The 17,080-nt window shown below is 47.1% G+C and overlaps 2 protein-coding genes across 3 annotated transcripts; one reads left to right on the top strand and one right to left on the bottom strand.

Annotated features, from left to right (window-relative positions):
* Positions 1-49: 49 nt before the first annotated feature.
* On the bottom strand, positions 50-9,072 carry virma (vir like m6A methyltransferase associated). The gene is made up of 27 exons (XM_061288191.1): positions 8,935-9,072; positions 8,471-8,583; positions 8,141-8,227; positions 7,449-7,497; positions 7,167-7,329; positions 6,958-7,086; positions 6,652-6,846; positions 5,839-6,572; positions 5,629-5,766; positions 5,267-5,493; positions 4,660-5,187; positions 4,428-4,582; positions 4,271-4,353; positions 3,900-3,993; positions 3,381-3,769; positions 3,155-3,310; positions 2,855-3,090; positions 2,537-2,786; positions 2,260-2,477; positions 2,050-2,182; positions 1,825-1,968; positions 1,596-1,750; positions 1,410-1,506; positions 1,158-1,324; positions 738-1,087; positions 486-632; positions 50-416 (listed from the first exon to the last, which is right to left on the bottom strand). The coding sequence occupies exons 1-27, from the start codon at positions 8,995-8,997 to the stop codon at positions 199-201; spliced, it is 5,418 nt and encodes a 1,805-aa protein (XP_061144175.1). The 5' UTR covers positions 8,998-9,072; the 3' UTR covers positions 50-198.
* Positions 9,073-9,709: 637 nt separating this feature from the next.
* On the top strand, positions 9,710-16,892 carry esrp1 (epithelial splicing regulatory protein 1). 2 transcript variants are annotated; one of them, XM_061288209.1, is made up of 15 exons: positions 9,710-10,052; positions 10,398-10,559; positions 10,643-10,759; positions 11,250-11,358; positions 11,588-11,722; positions 11,818-11,872; positions 11,951-12,061; positions 12,133-12,265; positions 12,340-12,382; positions 12,468-12,787; positions 13,015-13,239; positions 13,315-13,555; positions 14,624-14,804; positions 15,142-15,274; positions 15,710-16,892. In XM_061288209.1, exons 1-15 carry the CDS (start codon positions 9,921-9,923, stop codon positions 15,845-15,847), a joined length of 2,235 nt encoding a protein of 744 aa, XP_061144193.1. In that variant the 5' UTR covers positions 9,710-9,920; the 3' UTR covers positions 15,848-16,892. The 2 variants fall into 2 exon arrangements, with proteins under 2 accessions (XP_061144193.1, XP_061144192.1); XM_061288208.1 differs by having other exon boundaries at positions 13,315-13,567.
* Positions 16,893-17,080: the final 188 nt, after the last annotated feature.

Here is a 17,080-nt window from a genome sequence, read left to right as displayed (position 1 = left end):
TTTGCATTGTGATTAATTAATTGCAGTCCATGAACATAGAAACAGAAACTCAATTCCTATGAACTTTATTCTCTGGTTACAACTCAATAACAAACAACACAAAGATCTCCACAGACACCATTCCATGGAGATAGCATAAAACAAGTTGATTGGTCCGTTTGGAGCCGTGGCGGGCTTTCAGTCAATGCCCAGGTGAATTTACCTGGTGAAGGAGCGCACGTGTCGGCCCCTGCCACCTCCGCTCCCTCCGCCGCCGCTAAATTTGCTCACCTGGGAGCCCCTCCCTCCTCCTCCACCACCACCACCTCCACCACCGACATTACCGCCTCCGCCTCCTCCGCCGCCGCTTAGCCACGAAAGCCCAGTGCCGCCTCGGCCTCGTGGAGCCCGATCACGTGGAGCCAGGCGATACGCATCTGCGAAGAGGAGGAAAAAAAAGTTGAGAAATTCACACTGCGTACATTTGTTAGTGTGCCATTCCTTACTTGCGGGAAGTTGTCGTGAGGGCAAAGGTCCTCGCGTGAAGTTGCTTTGGCCTCCGCGCGGCTCACTGTACGTTCCTCTGTGAGTAACTGCGGGAACTTGCGCGCTCCATGAAGAACCTCGGCCTCCCTCCCTGCGAGGGTAGTTACCTGTGGACCCAAGAGGCTTTTATCGCCCTCTGTTGGACAACTTTGGATACTACAACAGTGATCATATTTCAGAGCACGTAAAAAATTGCATTTGGTTCTGCTTACCGGCAAGTAGAACACTTTTAGGTTGTGGTGGAGTGAAAAAGCGAGTCTGATTATGGAAGGTAGCTCTGCCTCTGTTGCCAGTGAATAGTCCTCTGGTGGGCAGCTTGGGGGAGCTTTTCAGAGGTCGCTTGGGAGGCAAAAGTCCAATTGGGGTGGTAATGTCTTTAAACTCAGCTGCCACAAAGTCATCCACGTGCATGCTGGGAGGACGGGAAGTGTTTTGTTTGCGCTGGCGGAAGATGTCGTGCGGTCGGCAGAAGTTCTGTCCCAAGCCTCCTCGACCTCCTCGGCCGCGTGGAGCCGCCATGATGTGAGCTCTCTTCGCGGGTTCCACGTAGTCCGACTTACCGCTGCAGACACAATCGTTCGGTCAATGGCATTTAAGTCTGGAACCGGGCCAGAATTTATTCGATACGCTACCTGGATGTAATAAAGGTCTCGTGTTTGTGCCTTCCCAGTCGGAAGCCTTTTTGAGTCTTGGCGTGACCTGGCGAGGAGGGCTCGGACAGGAAGGAGCGTTCCAGCTCTGCTTTCAGGTCCAGTTCTGGACAACATTCCTGAGCCAAACCCACCAGATCCACCTTCACCTATGACAAGCATACACACCAACATGTTTGAGCCAAGGCACAAATATGTAAATAAATAAATTTAGACAAATGATTGAGTCCCCACCATGTCAAGTTCAGTCTCTATATCATCGGTTTGGAAAGGAGAAAACCAAAGAGCCTTGAGTTGCTCATCGAGCGCTTCAGAAAGAATAAAAACAGTCCTATAATTAAAAAAAAAAAAGAGGATAAATTAAGTTAGGTCAGGGTTAGTTTAAGTGGAATAAGCACAAATGCAAATTTCCATGTTTACCTATGATTAAACTGAATGGCAAGAGTCTCAGGCGCTGGCAGAGTGGGCTCAATATCAACTGCAGGAGGTTCATCTGTGGAAGCCTCCAGCGTTTGCCTCAGGACGGTCACGCTCTCCAACAGGGTCTCCAGCGAATCGTCCTCCTTACAAAGTTTCTTCAAGAAAGACGACAAACGCACAAGCTCAAATACAAACGGACATCTGTTTTGTAGAAGTGCATGATGCGTACCTTGATTTGTTTCTCCAAAATCTGAAGAGGATGCGAGTCCGATTTTTCCCACTGCAGGAGAGCCTTCATCTCAGATCCACTCAGCAGCCGTGGAGACGGAACAAAGGATGACTCCTCAACGGGTGCCTGACCCTCCTCGTGACACTAGAATAATACACAGACTCAAAATAATTCATTTGCCTCTAGAAATTTCTTTTGGGTATATAAATTGTTGTCAAAATTCACCACTGGTTCCGTGTTGACGATCTGTCGGAGGAAGTCCAACAAAGCCGAGAGCAGGTCTGCAGAGTGTTTATTGAAGGGAACTATTAATCTCTTCAGAAGCGAGAATACACCTGGACTATGTTTCTTCAGAGCTCTGAAAAATACCACCACGTTTGAGAGAGTTTTAGCGAAATGGCGTTGGAGGAGAAATTATACAGCGCAGTTATTTACAACTTGAGATGGTAGAGTCCATAGTCGTGCTCTGTGAGGAATGTTAGAGTCCTGATACAGGTGAGGAGAAGCGGTGCGCTGGTCTCCCTGTTTTCCAAAACCTCCATCAAGGAGTTGCAAATGGATGAGAGCATCTCTCGCCCCGGGAGCGCATTAGCCAGCTGTTCCACCTCTGACACGCAGCCTTCACCCCCTTGAGACATCACCAGAGAAATGTCCTAGGGAAAAAAAATGGCATGAAGTTGCTACGGAACTCGATTTTGTCGACTTTGCTCACCTGGTCACACAGTGACAGTAATATGGTTCCCATGAGTTCGCTGCATTGCTGTTGCTGTAACGAGTGATTGGTGGGAGGCACCAGGAGAGGCAGCAGCAAGGGGAAGAGATCTGCCATTTGTTCGTCTCCGGACACCGACCCGGCGAGCAGGTGAAGCGTGGCGCATTTACCAGCTCTCTGCGACGCCAGCGTGTCAGTCAAAGACAGCAGACGCAAGACTTGGGCCCAGCACGGCGTTTTCCCTTCCACCCTGCAAAAAGGAATATTTTGCTCCGTCACTTCACGGAGTCATTAACCACGTCGGCGTCCTTCACTCACGGCTGTAACTCCTCCGACAGCAACTCCAGCAAGGTCTTCATGATGAGTGTGGCGGTGGGAGAAGAGAGGTCAGCCAGCTGAAGACACACTCTCCTGAGCATGGCCAAAAGAGGAGGGCAGCTGGTGGCGCAAACACACCGCAAAGCCTCCGAGAACACTTTCCACTGCGCCCGGATGTGCATGCTCCACAGCTTCCTGGTGTTCAGGGCCACGGCAACGTCTTGGACGGACAACACCTGAGCAACCGAGATAAGCGTATGAAAATGAAGAAGTAGAGCAGATTGTGGGGTGCTGAAGTACCTGAGTGCTTTGCATCGGGAGGGGCAGTGGCAGGAGCTCGGACAACAGCGTGAGACCCGAGAAGAGCCCTTCGGGAGCCTTCAGTAATGATACTAAAACTTCTTTTAGCATCAATGACCATGTGTTGCTGGCCAGCGTCTCCTCTGTATGCGTCACCTTTGAGAAACACAGATGAGTCACATGGTGCTTATTAAAAGAGTCGCCATTTTTTTTCTCTCTCACAAACCTCTTCGTTGACACCCTGCGTAAAAGTGAGGAGCACGTCAACGATAAGAGCCTGCACTCTGGTTTCCTCCCCGTCCAGTCGTCCCGATGCGGGGATGGAACAAACGATCATGTGGAGCATGACCAAGACGTTGGCCACGCGGGTGTCCCGGAACTGGAAGGCGCCGCCGCGGAGCAGCTCCGTCAGCATGGTGCGCAACAACCGAAGCGTGCTGGTGCAAACGTGGAGGATCATGCAGCGCTGCGGCGTGGGGCCCATGTTTCCGTGCAAGCGCCACGGCTGGAGCAGCGTTCCGCAGAGCTTCTGCAGGACGCGCACGCACGTATCCAGACCCTCGCCGGAGAAGAGCTGAACGCAGGCAAGGCTCCACTTCAGGTCCCTTTGCTGACCTGGGAAAAACATGGTGGACGAGGTGAGAAATTCACATGGGGCTGATTATTTTATTTTAGAAACAATTCACTGAATCTGTTCATGTTTGTGAAACCCCACAATTTGGGGAAGATTATTTTGATGATTTACCTCCAACAAGAGGGAGGGGGCAGCCAATGTGGCAGATCACCCTGAGAGCGGTGACCAATCCAGTCCCCTCGGGAGTCAAGACATTTTCCACATTCTGAAAACATGAGACAGTCCATATAAAAATGATATAGGGCACTATCACTTTGGAGCTACTGGCACAGGTACGTGTTTGAGCAGTCCAGAGATGTCAGCAGTCTCTGGCATACCAATGGGATCATACAAGTACAACAGATGACTCTTGGGTTTGTTATTAGATGAGATGACTTATTTCAATATGGGCCCAGTTGCGTGTTTCGTCTAGTAGGTTATAAATCCGAACTGTGTTTGATAGATTATAGTGCTGCTTTGAATTTGAAAGAGGATTTCTATACCTGTTTGACATATTCCAGAAGTGGCGAGATGCTGCCAATCTCAAAGCGCACTTTTTCCAAAGGCTCCAGCCATTTGCTGAGTTCTGAAGAACCAAAATAAATAATCAGCATAATAATAGTGGAGATGCAAGGCGAGTTCCACATTTGTCATAGTCACCCTGAAGTTTGGCATTGGCGTCATCGGCCTTGGCGATGGTGAGCAGCGGAGCAGCAAACTGTTCCATCATGCGAAGTTCATTTGAGCTTTGCACCACCAGTAAGACCAGCATGCACGCATAGTTATACGTCACTGCTTTGCGAGTCTTGGCCTCACTTATAAAAATAAATCAAACAAATTCAGAAACAGAATGAATGTTGAGTGACGCGGAACAAAGAGAAGAAGTTCTCACCCTTGTACTTCTTTGCTGTAGTGCTGCAATAATATGACCAGACAGGACAAGTTGTTGTCCAAACTCAAAACGTGCGCCACAGCGCTGCGGCCAGTCACCGTGAACGTCATCAGATAGAGTGAATGAAGCATGGCGAGGACTTCCGGATTGTCGCCTTCATCCAAGCCCACTCCCCCGTCTGCCCCTGAGGTCACCTGGCTCATGAGCTCCGAGACCCCCTGGAGAGCATGCAGGGCCTGCATGAGCCACACGCCGAAGCCTTCTTCGCCAAACACGGGCCCGGTGAGAACGCCTTCTCCTGCCGTAAAGGCCGCCTCCTCCCCGTCGTTCTCGGCCACGGACGCGAGGAGGCGGAGGAGTAGGTTGGCGGGAGCGGGTTGGGCGAGAAGGAAGAGCAGACCCGACTGGGTGAGCGACAGGAAGCGAAGGAGGTCTCTCACGGCTTGGGTGATGCCCAAGTGTCCAGACGCCGCGGCCGCAGAAAGCACCACCGACGTGCTCTCCAGGAAATGGCACGCGTGCAAGTATCTGGAGATGACGATCAAAGTCAACCTTGGAGGGCACGGGTGAATTTGAGAAGACGCTTTAGAACCCAATAAATGTATACCTGTAAAGTGTTGGGTATGGATCATCTCTCTCTTGCGGTCCAGTTATTCTCACGGACGTTGGAAACGCTTTCCCTGGTGGCTGCACCATGCAGTGAGGGGCGGTTTCCAGCAGCTGATACAACTCCTCCAAAGCGCCCACCAAACGATCGAGCTCCGCTTCGCTCACAGGGGAGGAACTCAGGGCTGGCTCCTCCTCCATGGGGGTGTCAGCATCCTCCATCTCCTCCTGAAACGTATTGACATTTTTTTTGTCAATGGGCTTTGCGTCACAAATTCACAAAAATAGCCACGGTGAATGAACTCAATGTGGTTCAACCAATTTAATAAAGCGATCTACGTGTGTGTGTGTGTTGGGGTGTACCTGCTGCGGCTCGCTCCAAGCCGCCGCTGTACGCCGGAGGTCAAGCAGTACCTCATACATGTGGCTTTTTTGAAGAATGCCATTGCCAGCAGTTATGACCCTCACCGTTTCATCCCGCAAGAACAGCTGCACTAAACTCTGTGGAGGATAAGATTTGTAGTTTTACCCAACGTTGAAATATTCCATTAGAAAGAGAAAACCTTCGCAAACCTGATAGCCACTCTTCTCAGATTCGCCGGGGTCGAGGAAAGCCTCGACCCCAACAGGAGAACTAATCAGGGCATCGAGTGCCCTGAGAAGACTCAATTTCAATGTGGAGGAAACATGGTCCTTATGGAGGAGGTCCAACAGCACGTCCATAGCCCCGTCGCGTAGCAGCGCCTTCAGGCCTTGCGGACACTCCGCTAGGTACGACGCTAGCTTGGCGCCAGCTTTCAGTTGCCTGAGGTTCAGAGCAATTGGTTGTGTGAGGGCAATCTCCATACTTAATCCTTGGATGGCCCACTGGGCTAAAAGATTGACAAGCTCTTCTTTGGCCACGCGCTCGCCCTGTTTAACCAGGCACCCCAAGCCCTTGGCGAGAAGTCCCGACGCTTCTTCCAGGGCGGTAACCCAGCGGACATCTCGGTCTTCTCCGATGCTTCCGAGCAGTTCTTTCAGCTGTGAAAAAGCATCGGTGTCCTCGCCGCCTGCTGCTTCTTCAGGGCCGCTAGCGTCCTTGGGCTCCTCCACCCTGGGCTTCTCGAGCTGCGTGTCAAAGAGTGACTTGTACGGAGGGGTGAAGTAGACCAGTGGTCGGAGTTCTCGTTCATAGGGATCGAACTGGACTGGCGGAACGGATGCAAGGTCCTCGGGTGTGTAGTCCATGTCAAAGGAGGGCAGCTTAAAGGTGCCGTTGTCAAGGTCATCCTCGTCGCTGGAAATCTGTTCGTAGCCGTCATCGCCTAGACGAAACACAAAGCAGATGTATCTTTATGCAATGGGCTGCAGAATTGAATCATCTACCTTCCTCCATCTCCTCACCCTCATCGTCGTCTTCTTCCTCGTCCTCCGGAACGCTCCCCTCCGTCTGCATGTCCTCTTCCTCCTCCTGCCCCTCCTCTTCGTCCTCGCCCTCCTCTTGCTCAGCGTCGGAGTACGCTTCGTCGGCGGCCAGCGACCGTTCGGGCGACACGGCCTCCAGGTAGTCCTCGCGTGGCTCGTCTTTGACTAGGCCCACTGTTGACATTGCAGTCAAGATGTTTAGCGAAACAAATATTTCATTTCTAAGAAGTATACTGTAAAAACCCATCAAAATAAAATTGCTTGGAAGAAAAAAACGCTACTCACTGCTCGGTCCCGGTACTTGGACCTGCTCCTCGTCGTCATCGTCAGGGGGTGGCGGCCCAGGTGGAGTGCGAGGACCTCGGGGTCCCGGTCTGGGCGGGCTGCCGTTGTATTGGTCATCTTTTTCCCATTCTACGTAGTAAAACGGGAAACGCTGTAAGGGCTAATCTACTAAAAGATGCTTCTTGGATTTTCTTTTGAATGTTGCCCACCTTGCTTGACAAGTCTTTTGGACCCGCATGGCTGTGTGGGCGGCGGGGGAGGTGGCGGCGGCGACGAGCCTTGCTCGTGTCCGTGCGGACGCTCCGCTGTCCCGTACACAGCCAAGGTCAGGGTGGTGTACCAGCCACGCAGCACCAGGCCATCTGTGTTGATCTTCATACATGTACAAATGACATGTTTAAGAGCTTTTATTAGACTTTTTTTCGAAGACACAATTTATCCTGGCCTAGATATTTTAAAAATCATTCAATTCACATTCAATTAGGGCTCACCTTTCCACTGGGTCTGAAGACAATCGACTTGTTCTCGTCATATTCCAGACTGAGGACGGAAAGCAAGACAGTGTTAATCCAATCATTTGCAAAAGTAACTTTAATAAAAAAATAAATAATAATAATCGTGTTAATAGTAACAACTAGTGTGGAACACCAACATGATAGGATGTTTATTACAATAGTTTTCAGCACCCATTTAAAAAATACTACAAAACATTTAAGTGGTTAAAAATAATAAGTGAAATGAATAATAAACAAAACTGATACGCGTCATAGTTTTCCTTTAAAAACAAACAAATCGAGACTCATTCAAACTCTGGTGCTACTCCATTCACAATCCCTTGTTTATGAGTATTATGAGATCAAAAATAGACATTTTGTGTGCATCCTGGGACCACTGATGACTGTTGCGTCTTTCTCAACTACAGCAAGGGTGGGGTTGAGTTTCTGGTGAGACCAGTTAGCCAGAACAAGAACAAAGAAGCTTGAATATGGGTGGGTACGCGCACGCAAACCACTGGCCTCTGAGAACTGGGTTTGGATGCTACTGTGACTGGTTTTACAGGTCAGACACGTGTATCTTAAAGCACTTTGGAGATCAACCCAGGAGCTACAGACTTGAAAGAGGAGAGTGTCATAAGGGTAAATAAATAAAACAAGATCTTTATGGGGGCTAATGATTTCCTCACCTGCCAAGTCTGTTGAAGGCTGGGCTGTTGGGTTTGGGGACATTATTGAAGAACAGCTCAAGCTGGAAGGCATGAGGGGATGTCTCTCTGGAACGCAATATACACAGTTGTTAAAAAGAAGACTATCTTTCAGGTGTCCTCAAAACAAGATACACTGGTACACCAAGATAAACGAATGTCCAATCTCTCTCAAAAACATTTGTCCGTCTACTGATCTCCGGTAGAAGGAGTTAAAATATAAACAGGCCTAATATTTAAAGAGGGGAAACAGTTTGCAAGTAAAGATTTAGGTCGGATGTGTTGATGATCATTTGTTATGACAGGGCTTACCCGCATGCTCTGCTGTCAGGTAAGTTGCTATGTGCTTTAATTCCGGGAGGAATGACACGGACTTCTGTGATCAGCACCCCACAAGGGAAGCGCACCACATCCACATTGGTAAACTGCGTATGAATGGACAGAGAAACGTGGTGGTAAATGTAAACTAGTACATGAACAACAAACAGGCCAGCGCGAACGGCTATGATAAGGAAGCACAGCCAAGGGAGCACTTTACATCTATTTGCAAAAAAACATACGGAGACCGTTAATAAAATATATTAAAAACAGAAAAGTTACGTGAATTTGATTCAATGAGTTAATTATTGTCATGTTTACCATGCATAAGATGCTAACATTAGCATGCTAGCTTCAGAGATTACGCCTGGCTATGCAAGAACTCCAGAAAAGAAACAATACACTTAATAAATACAGATATTTATTCGTCTAAAATGGAATAGTTTAGAATTCATTACCTCGGCGCTTTGGTGTTTAAACGTATCTAGAAAAAGAAGCTCAGTTGAAGAATCCCCCGCCATTGCTTTCGGTTAGGACTGCGGGGTCAACTTCCGCCTTCATTGATTACTACTTCCGGGGCACGACTGCCACCTGCATCTTGATATAAACTAAAAATGGAAAATAATGTTGCATATTTAAAAAAAAATAATGCCAGCGTTTTTCCATCCATTTAAATTCAGTAATGTTGAAATCAGCATTATTGTACAAATAGGACCAACAGTAGTGTACATTATTAATTTATTACAACATACAACAAAAGCCAAAAATATTAAACACTAGGCAGATTAATTATGATTTAAATAATTACTTATATATGAAAGTGGATGCATGGACGGGTTAGGGTTAGAATGATGATGAATTATTGTTTTATTATTAAATCTTAACTTTAAAAATGCTCTTGAACTTTTTTTTGGATAGACTAACTAAATATAATTGAATTGATTATGAAAAACCAACCCCCTTTTTTACATATAATACAAAAAATACTAAGATACAGTGACTAATTATGTTGTTAAATGTTTATTTAATTACAATTACATTATTTTCAAACAAGTAAAACTCTCATATTAAAATGATCACCTAGTTTATAATATTATTCAAACTTTTTGGGGAATAACCTGGCCGGTATTAAAACCGAAAAATGAAAACATTTTGTGTCGTCGTCTGCCACGTCACTGTAGTCGGGAGGGAGGCGGCAGGTAAGAACGTCACGTGATCGACACAGGTAGTCGCTTGACTACAAAAACGACGTTCGGCCATTGCTTCGCGATGGTGGCTTCGGGAGGGCTTCACATGAAATCATCAAAATAAACAAATCCACCACGCCGACGAAGTCGGGAGGATACACGGAGGTCACCTTTTTGCGCCCAAGTGTCAAAGGTGTTTGTTCCTATTTGAACCAAGTGTGGAGCTCGCTGATTTATTTACTTTCGACGGTCCTCGAATGACGGCGCAGGTAGATTATTTGGTGGTGCTGTGCGCCACCACATCTGGCGCCAGCGGGGAGCTGCTTGGCTCCGACGAGAAGGAGTTAGCCAGGCTGATATGGCAGCAGGTGGATGTCAACAACAAAAAGGTAAACATTCAAAGCTTCTATAATATTTCAGCGCTATATACTTGTAAATGAAGTCACTTTTCAACTAGATTCTAATGGCTTAAATTTTTAATTAGTATGAGATGGAAAACTTGCACATGAGATGGCCAATAATGAATATTTTTAGTTGAAATACATTTGCATTACTCTTATGTAATAACAGTGTCGTAACAATTCAGTCTTTACGGATTCCCATGTTTACTGTCGTCGACACGACTATTTTAGTTTAGTATTTAGTTATGATCTAAAATTAGATCATTTTGCATCCATGTGAAACTTTGCATTGCTTTGTTTCACAATCAACGTGCTTTTCATGTTTCTGCAAAGTTGGGCAAGGTGAACGAGCTGCTGATTCAGCCTGAAGTGTCAGAATTGACGGATGAAAAAAATGAGGGGGATGTGGTGGAGGAGCACGTGGAAGAAGAAGAAAACGTATCCGGGGCAGATTGTGTATTTACAGCAAAGAGCCTGGAGACGGCTTTAAATACGGTAATATTTACTACAAGGGGCGCAATGGCGGCCATTGTCATTATCCACGGCAGAATTCATTTCTTTTTCAAAACGCTCCGCAGTTTCATCTCCAACTGACAAATGAGGTGAACAGCGCAGGTGCGGGCACGTCAGTGTGTTTATGTACCGACGGGCAGCTCCACATCCGTCAAGTGATTCACCCCGAGGCCGCCAGCAAGGTGAGCGGGCTGGGTAGGTGAACGCCCCACAGCCAGGGCGGATGCTCACTCGCTTACTCCTTTGGGCAGGAAACTTTTTTTTTTTTTTCCCAGCACACACACACACAAAGCCGCAAATCATTGTTGCGGTGTTCCTGCTTGAAGTTGCTCAGCGCAGATGTACTTAAGACGACAGCAACACACCCATGCCGCATACCATGGAAACACTTTTTCCCACAAATTAAAAAAAAAAAGAAAAAAAGGTGCAGACAGTAAATGTCATCCAAATCAGTTAGTCGCTATTGACATCATTGCTAATGTTTTCACTCCACTACTATATGAAAATAAAAAGAAGTGTGCGAATGTTCTGCAATAATCGATATTACCCGACCAGTGACTTTTAAATTATGAGTGAGTAGTACTAAAAACTACCAGTTTGTATTATGACACCTATAGCGTACTAATGTTTTTATAAACAAGTTATAACAAGGCTTATGTCTTCGTTCTCCAGAACATCCTGGTCCCGGACTGTTTCTACTCCTTCTTTGACCTCCGTAAAGAATTCAAAACGCACTTCCCCTCTGACCTCAGTACTTTGGATGTCAACACCATGGTGGAGTGTATCCTTTTCGAATTTGTTGTTTTTTGGCCTTTCCTTATGGCTACCGACGAGCCACTGGGAGTTTGAGTCGGGGATTTAAATTCTGAAATGCAAATTACCTTGTGGAACACCTCGTTAAAGTGTGTTTAACTAGCGGGCGCACACACACACGCAGGAACAGGAAACAACTTCAGACTCCTCTCGACGTTTCTCATGAGATTCTTTTTCTTAACTGACATGGTGTTCAGCTTTAAGCATACCTATGGAATCACCTGCTATGCTGGGAATGCTGGATCCATCGGTCCCGTTGCCTCCAGAAGTAGCCGTGCAGCAGGTCCGGATGATGGCCCAAATTGTCCTCAGTCTGCTTTCTGAGCCACTACGTGAGTAGCACACAATGAAAGAAAGAAAAAAGTGAAAGGTTCTCATGTTGTTTTTATGATTTCCTTTTTTCATCACCGTGACTTTTTAATCGCAGTCCATACATTCTCAAACCCGGAAAGAGTTAATGAGAAGTTTGAGACGGGTACGTGGTAAGTCATTTTCTACTCTGCGTTTTATAGAATTCCTTTTGAAGCACAAGCACTTCACCTTGAACGTTTTGTTTGCAGCAGTAAAATGGAGAAAGTGAGTGACAGCACAATAATCCGAGCCAGAGGGTTACCATGGCAATCCTCCGACCAGGACATTGCCCGTTTCTTCAGCGGACTCAATATTGCCAAGTGAGTACGTCACCGTGAATTGAAGAAAAGCCCAAAACGTGTCTGACGGGATCTTGCGTGATGTCACGCAGAGGCGGGGCCGCGCTGTGCCTCAACGCTCAGGGGAGGAGGAACGGCGAGGCCCTCGTTCGTTTCGTCAGCGAAGAACATCGAGACCTGGCGCTGCAACGACACAAGCATCATATGGGCACCAGATACATTGAGGTCATTAAAAAAAAAAAAAAAAAAAATCACCTACCTCTCGTCATATTTTATAACGGACTGTCTTTTCATTGCAGGTTTACAAAGCAACTGGAGAAGACTTCCTGAAGATAGCAGGAGGTGAGACTAACAAATCAATGGACTCGCATATTGGTCAACGGAGAGTACCGATTGGACAATCATCCATCTTGGGTCTCCGTGCCAGGCACCTCCAACAAAGTCGCCATCTTCTTATCCCGCGAGGACCAAATCATCGTGAGGATGCGAGGCCTTCCCTTCACGGCCACGCACGAGCAGGTGCTGGCCTTCTTCTCGCCAGAAGACGACCTCAAAGACACCTGTCCCGTCAGCGGAGGGAGGGACGGCATCCTATTCGTGCGCTACCCGGACGGCCGACCTACCGGCGACGCTTTTGTGCTGTTCGCCTGCGATGAACATGCCCAGTGTGCGCTCAGGAAACACAAGGAGATCCTCGGGAGGAGATATATTGAGTTATTCAAGAGTACTGCAGCAGAAGTCCAGCAGGTACTTTTAAATGAGCAGATCCTGCATATGGGGGGGGTGACCCCCCCCCCCCTCTCTACTCCTTAATTATTTGCTAAAAGCACTAAAGTAGGCTGGGTTTGTTTACTTTTACACAGTAACGGTAGTAAGTTCTCCTTTGTCCTCTGTTCATTCAGTCTTGGGTTTTTATTGACTTCCAGATAATTTTCTTTTCTTTTTTTTTCCTGCAATCCCATTTTGTGCTCTAGGTGCTGAACCGCTACTCGTCGGCCCCGCTGATCCCCGTAGCCCCCGCCCCGTTGCTATCAGTGTTGCCCGCAATGTCTCTCCTGCCCCCTCCCATCCTCGTGAGGGACTGCCTGAGACTGCGGGGTTTGCCTTACTCGGCCAGCATCGAAGATATCCTCACCTTCTTGGGCGACTTCACCAACGACGTCCGACCGCATGGCGTTCACATGGTCCTCAATCAGCAGGTACGGGCGAGCTCGTTGGAAAATTCTGTGGGGGGGGGGAGTCCCGGTTTGTAATTGGAATTTTTGAATTTTCAGGGTCGCCCATCCGGCGACTGCTTTATCCAGATGACGTCGGCAGAGCGAGCGCTTTCAGCCTCGCAGCAACTCCACAAGCACGTGATGTGCGCCCAGCACGGGCCCAACAGCCGCTACGTGGAGGTGTTCCCCTGCAGCGCCGAGGAAATGGGCCTGGTGCTGATGGGAGGCTCGCTCTCGCACACGCACACACACACACACAACCGGAACAGGAGTGGGACAGGGCTCAGCCCGCCGCCATGTAAGTCCAGACGTAAGTGCTGCTGGGAGCTGGGGGTGCTTCGGGCCTTGCGGGGGTAGGTGGGCTCCCGCCGTTGGGTGGGGGCAGGGTTGCTGGATTTTTTTCTTCAATCTAGACCTGTGGACTGGACATACTGGTCCGACCAGGAGATTCACAACTGTGTGTGTGTGTGTGTGTGGTGCCTCTTAATGATTTAGTGTGATTTACTTGATTGCATGCCCAAATGTTACTCTTTCAATTCGGACCCGAATCGAAATTCACACCAAATGCATGTTTGTTACATTCCCTTTCACTTTTTGTTTCTAGCGATGCTTAATGAGGGGTTGCATAAAAACATTTAGGAGGGGTCAAATGCGGTTTGCGTTTCAAATCCCTCGTCTTACCAGTTAGTCTTGGTTGCGGAGAAGGGTGGCACACCTATTGTGCTCGCCACGTTCAAGTCACGAAAAATGGAGGGCGGAGCTTAACACGACAGGTGATGGAAATGAGCGTGCTTTTATAAAAGCCTTTCACTCACACTTATTATGATGAGTTAATGATCACAGACACATCGCAAACCGTAGACAGAATTGAGGTCATGTTGGGGCAAGTCTTAACTTTTATGACTAGCAAGTTAACTAGCTAGTTCCTGTTCTATATAGACAAATATAATGCCGGGGGGGGGGGGGGGGGGGGCAAATACCAATTTTGGGAAGGGATTCAAATTAATACAAAATTACAAAAGTTACATTTCTTTTTTTTACTCATTTAACTAGTGTGGTTAGAAAGTTTTGCTTGATTCGGGGAAAGTAGAGCACAAGTTAATTCTAAGGAAGCTGACAATTACAAACCACGGTCACCCACTTCACCTTTCCACCAATTAAGAAAAAGCAAACTGCTCTTCATTTTGACAACAACGTGGCACACATTGTGTGTACATAAAACACTTGTGTGTCCAGTGAAGTGAATGCGATCATTGTTTCTAAGCGTGCATGAGCGCATCTCCTCGACGGCGAACACACTGCACAATCCCGTCTTTTGTGTCAGCGCGCTTCAAGCCGGCTTTTGTTTCTGCCGTCGCCGCTCCAGGTTTATCTCCGCCGTCCTACTCCTTCACCCCCAATCCGCCTGTCCTAACCCCCGAGGCCGCCGCCGCGCTCTACCCGCCGCTCGGTCAGGTGTTGCTAGGTCCTCGCCCCCTCCTCCCGGGGCATGCCTACTACCCGTCCACGGCGCAGCTATATATGAACTACGCGGCCTACTATCCCAGGTAAGTTAAATCAAAATAATTTTACATATCACTTATTATAATTGTTGTGGACACCTTTGGTGCGGTAAAGACCATTTTTCACGGATATCACATATTTCCGCGAAAAGCAACATTAACTATTGAAGGCTTCGCTCCACCTTGTCAAAGTAAGGAGTGTCGTCTGGTATTTCGGGCGTGACCTCGGGCAAAGGTCGCTAATAACTCCACTTTATGGTATTGGAACCTGCTTAACGTGGGCGAGAAGGGAGGTTGTCGTTTTGCGCTACCACTGTTTAGCTAATAAACACACACTTTCCAATATAGATAACAACCTGTCTTTTTTTTTTTTTCCCCACAGCCCACCTGGCTCTCCCAATACTGTGGGCTTCTTCCCCTCCCCCAACGTCCTCTCCTCGCCCGGGGGGTTGATGCGCATGCCGGGTCTGACCTACAACAGCAAAGATCTCATTAACGCAGTGCAGGGCTATCAGGTAAATAAAATGCTTCGATAGAATCCAAATACGAATCTCCTCGTGTCGAGGGTGTGTGTTGTCAGACACGCCGCGTTGGCCCGGAGGCTCGCAAACGAGTTTATCCTGTCTCCTCTCCCTGAGTCTCCCCTGCTTGCTTCGACTTGTAGCCGTGGAGTTCTTGTCAGCGTCGAATGCAGATAACCAGAAATGTGTTTAATACACTATAAGCTAGTGTATTTATTTCGGGGGTTTGCGTGGCCTTTTGTATTTCATCCTCCCGGTGTCGATTCATTGTTGTGCAACTCAGCCGGGATATTTAAAAAGTTGTGAGTGGAAGGGAGAATCTGCCAGGGAGCCATTTGTAATTTCAAAATAAAGCTGAACATTGTTATAGTCACAAAAGAAATAATAATAATAATTCATTTGTGACATTTCTCATCTGTGTGGCTCCAGACTGCCGTGGAGCCGGTCTCCGTCCTAAACAGCAGCCTGATGGGCCAACCGGGTAACGGCGAGCCTCCCGTGGTGTCCCTCCCAACTTTGATGAGCAAACACAGCGGACACTATCTGGACCTGAGCCAGCTGCTCTAAGCCGCAACCACGTATTAGCTTTTTTTCAAGTAGTTTTATTTATATCTTCCGAAAACAGCCACTATTATATTTTATACTACGTATGGCTTTGGCCAAAAAAAAAAAAACAACCATCTTTTATTGCACAATGTGTATCTTTTACAAAAGCTTTGTAGAATTTTTTTTTTTTGTGTTACATTTTTTTGAATAATCACTATTATATATTTGCTAGCCAAAGTAGTAAAAAAAAAAAAAAAAAAGACTTTGTAGCAAGAGAGCTCAATGTTTCAACGTTCTCTGTGAAGAGAGACAATGTGCGTGTGCGTATGTGTGTGTGTCTTGAATGAACTACGTGTGTTATAGTTTGACAAAGCAGCATTTGGGCCACACTGAAAATGATTTTTTTCTTTTTTTGAATTTTCAATCTGGTCCTCCCAACCCATGTTTTGATAGCTCATCTGTTTCTGATCCATGTGATACCTTTTACTTCACCTCCACTACACGTTGTATTGGATTTTGGACGTTTGAGTGCATGAAGAACAGTTAACAATCAAACCTTCCGATGTTTACACAAGGGGCCGATACCAATGCACTGCTAATCAATACTTATTCTAACGGCACATACATACGTTTGAATGCCGGTTTATGTTATGTTACTCTGTGAGTCGCTCTAAAGCTTCATTAATGCTGAGAACTAGATTGGGCTAACTCCATTTGACTTTGCATCTAACAAATATGCATTTTCGCCATTCATTTCTGCACTTATCTTTAAAATGACCAAAAAAGGAGCGAACCCACTCTTGTTCTCAGTAACTCATGTGCCTACATATATGTACATTTGTCGCCAATGCTCTTGTGCCTTTTGTTGGAGATTAAAGCAAAGCTCCAGTTGTTTGTAACTGTTTGTGAAGCCAGCAAATCTTATTAGACATTTCTCCAACCAAAGGCTGCTAAATAAACACAAACCTAAGATGCCCATTGAATCCATTTACATTGTGAACTTGTTTTGTGTATGTAGCAGAACTGGAAGGTCCTGCTGAAAAATAAACGTATTATGACATTTGCACCATTCTGTCTAGCATTGTTTGTATATATAAGAAAAAGGATGACAACGCAAAAGCCCCCGAGGCGAGAGCGGGAACTCCCTCACACGGTCAACGATGATTACACGTACACATATTATCGTGGTGTCTCTTTTTCCGACAGAGAGGAAGAATAGTGAGAAAAGGGGACGGAAAGAAGGAAAGCAGACAA

The sequence above is a fragment of the Syngnathus typhle genome, linkage group LG10, assembly GCF_033458585.1.
Source record: "Syngnathus typhle isolate RoL2023-S1 ecotype Sweden linkage group LG10, RoL_Styp_1.0, whole genome shotgun sequence".
Classification (NCBI taxonomy): Eukaryota; Metazoa; Chordata; class Actinopteri; order Syngnathiformes; family Syngnathidae; genus Syngnathus; species Syngnathus typhle.
The sequence above is the reverse complement of the archived record's forward strand: the minus strand, read 5'-3'. Positions and strand labels throughout refer to the sequence as shown.

What these genes read in the sequence shown, in the direction of transcription:
- virma (XM_061288191.1), bottom strand. Translation starts at nt 8,997, where the DNA reads ATGGCGGGGGATTCTTCAACTGAGCTTCTTTTTCTAGATACGTTTAAA. An exon ending in CCAAGTACCGGGACCGAGCA is followed by an intron (nt 6,847 to 6,957) that starts GTGAGTAGCGTT and finishes CAATGTCAACAG; the next exon opens with TGGGCCTAGTCAAAGACGAG. An exon ending in TACTGTCACTGTGTGACCAG is followed by an intron (nt 2,478 to 2,536) that starts GTGAGCAAAGTC and finishes TTTTTTCCCTAG; the next exon opens with GACATTTCTCTGGTGATGTC.
- esrp1 (XM_061288208.1), top strand. Translation starts at nt 9,921, where the DNA reads ATGACGGCGCAGGTAGATTATTTGGTGGTGCTGTGCGCCACCACATCT. An exon ending in TGGATGTCAACAACAAAAAG is followed by an intron (nt 10,053 to 10,397) that starts GTAAACATTCAA and finishes GTTTCTGCAAAG; the next exon opens with TTGGGCAAGGTGAACGAGCT. An exon ending in TGGGCACCAGATACATTGAG is followed by an intron (nt 12,266 to 12,339) that starts GTCATTAAAAAA and finishes TTTTCATTGCAG; the next exon opens with GTTTACAAAGCAACTGGAGA.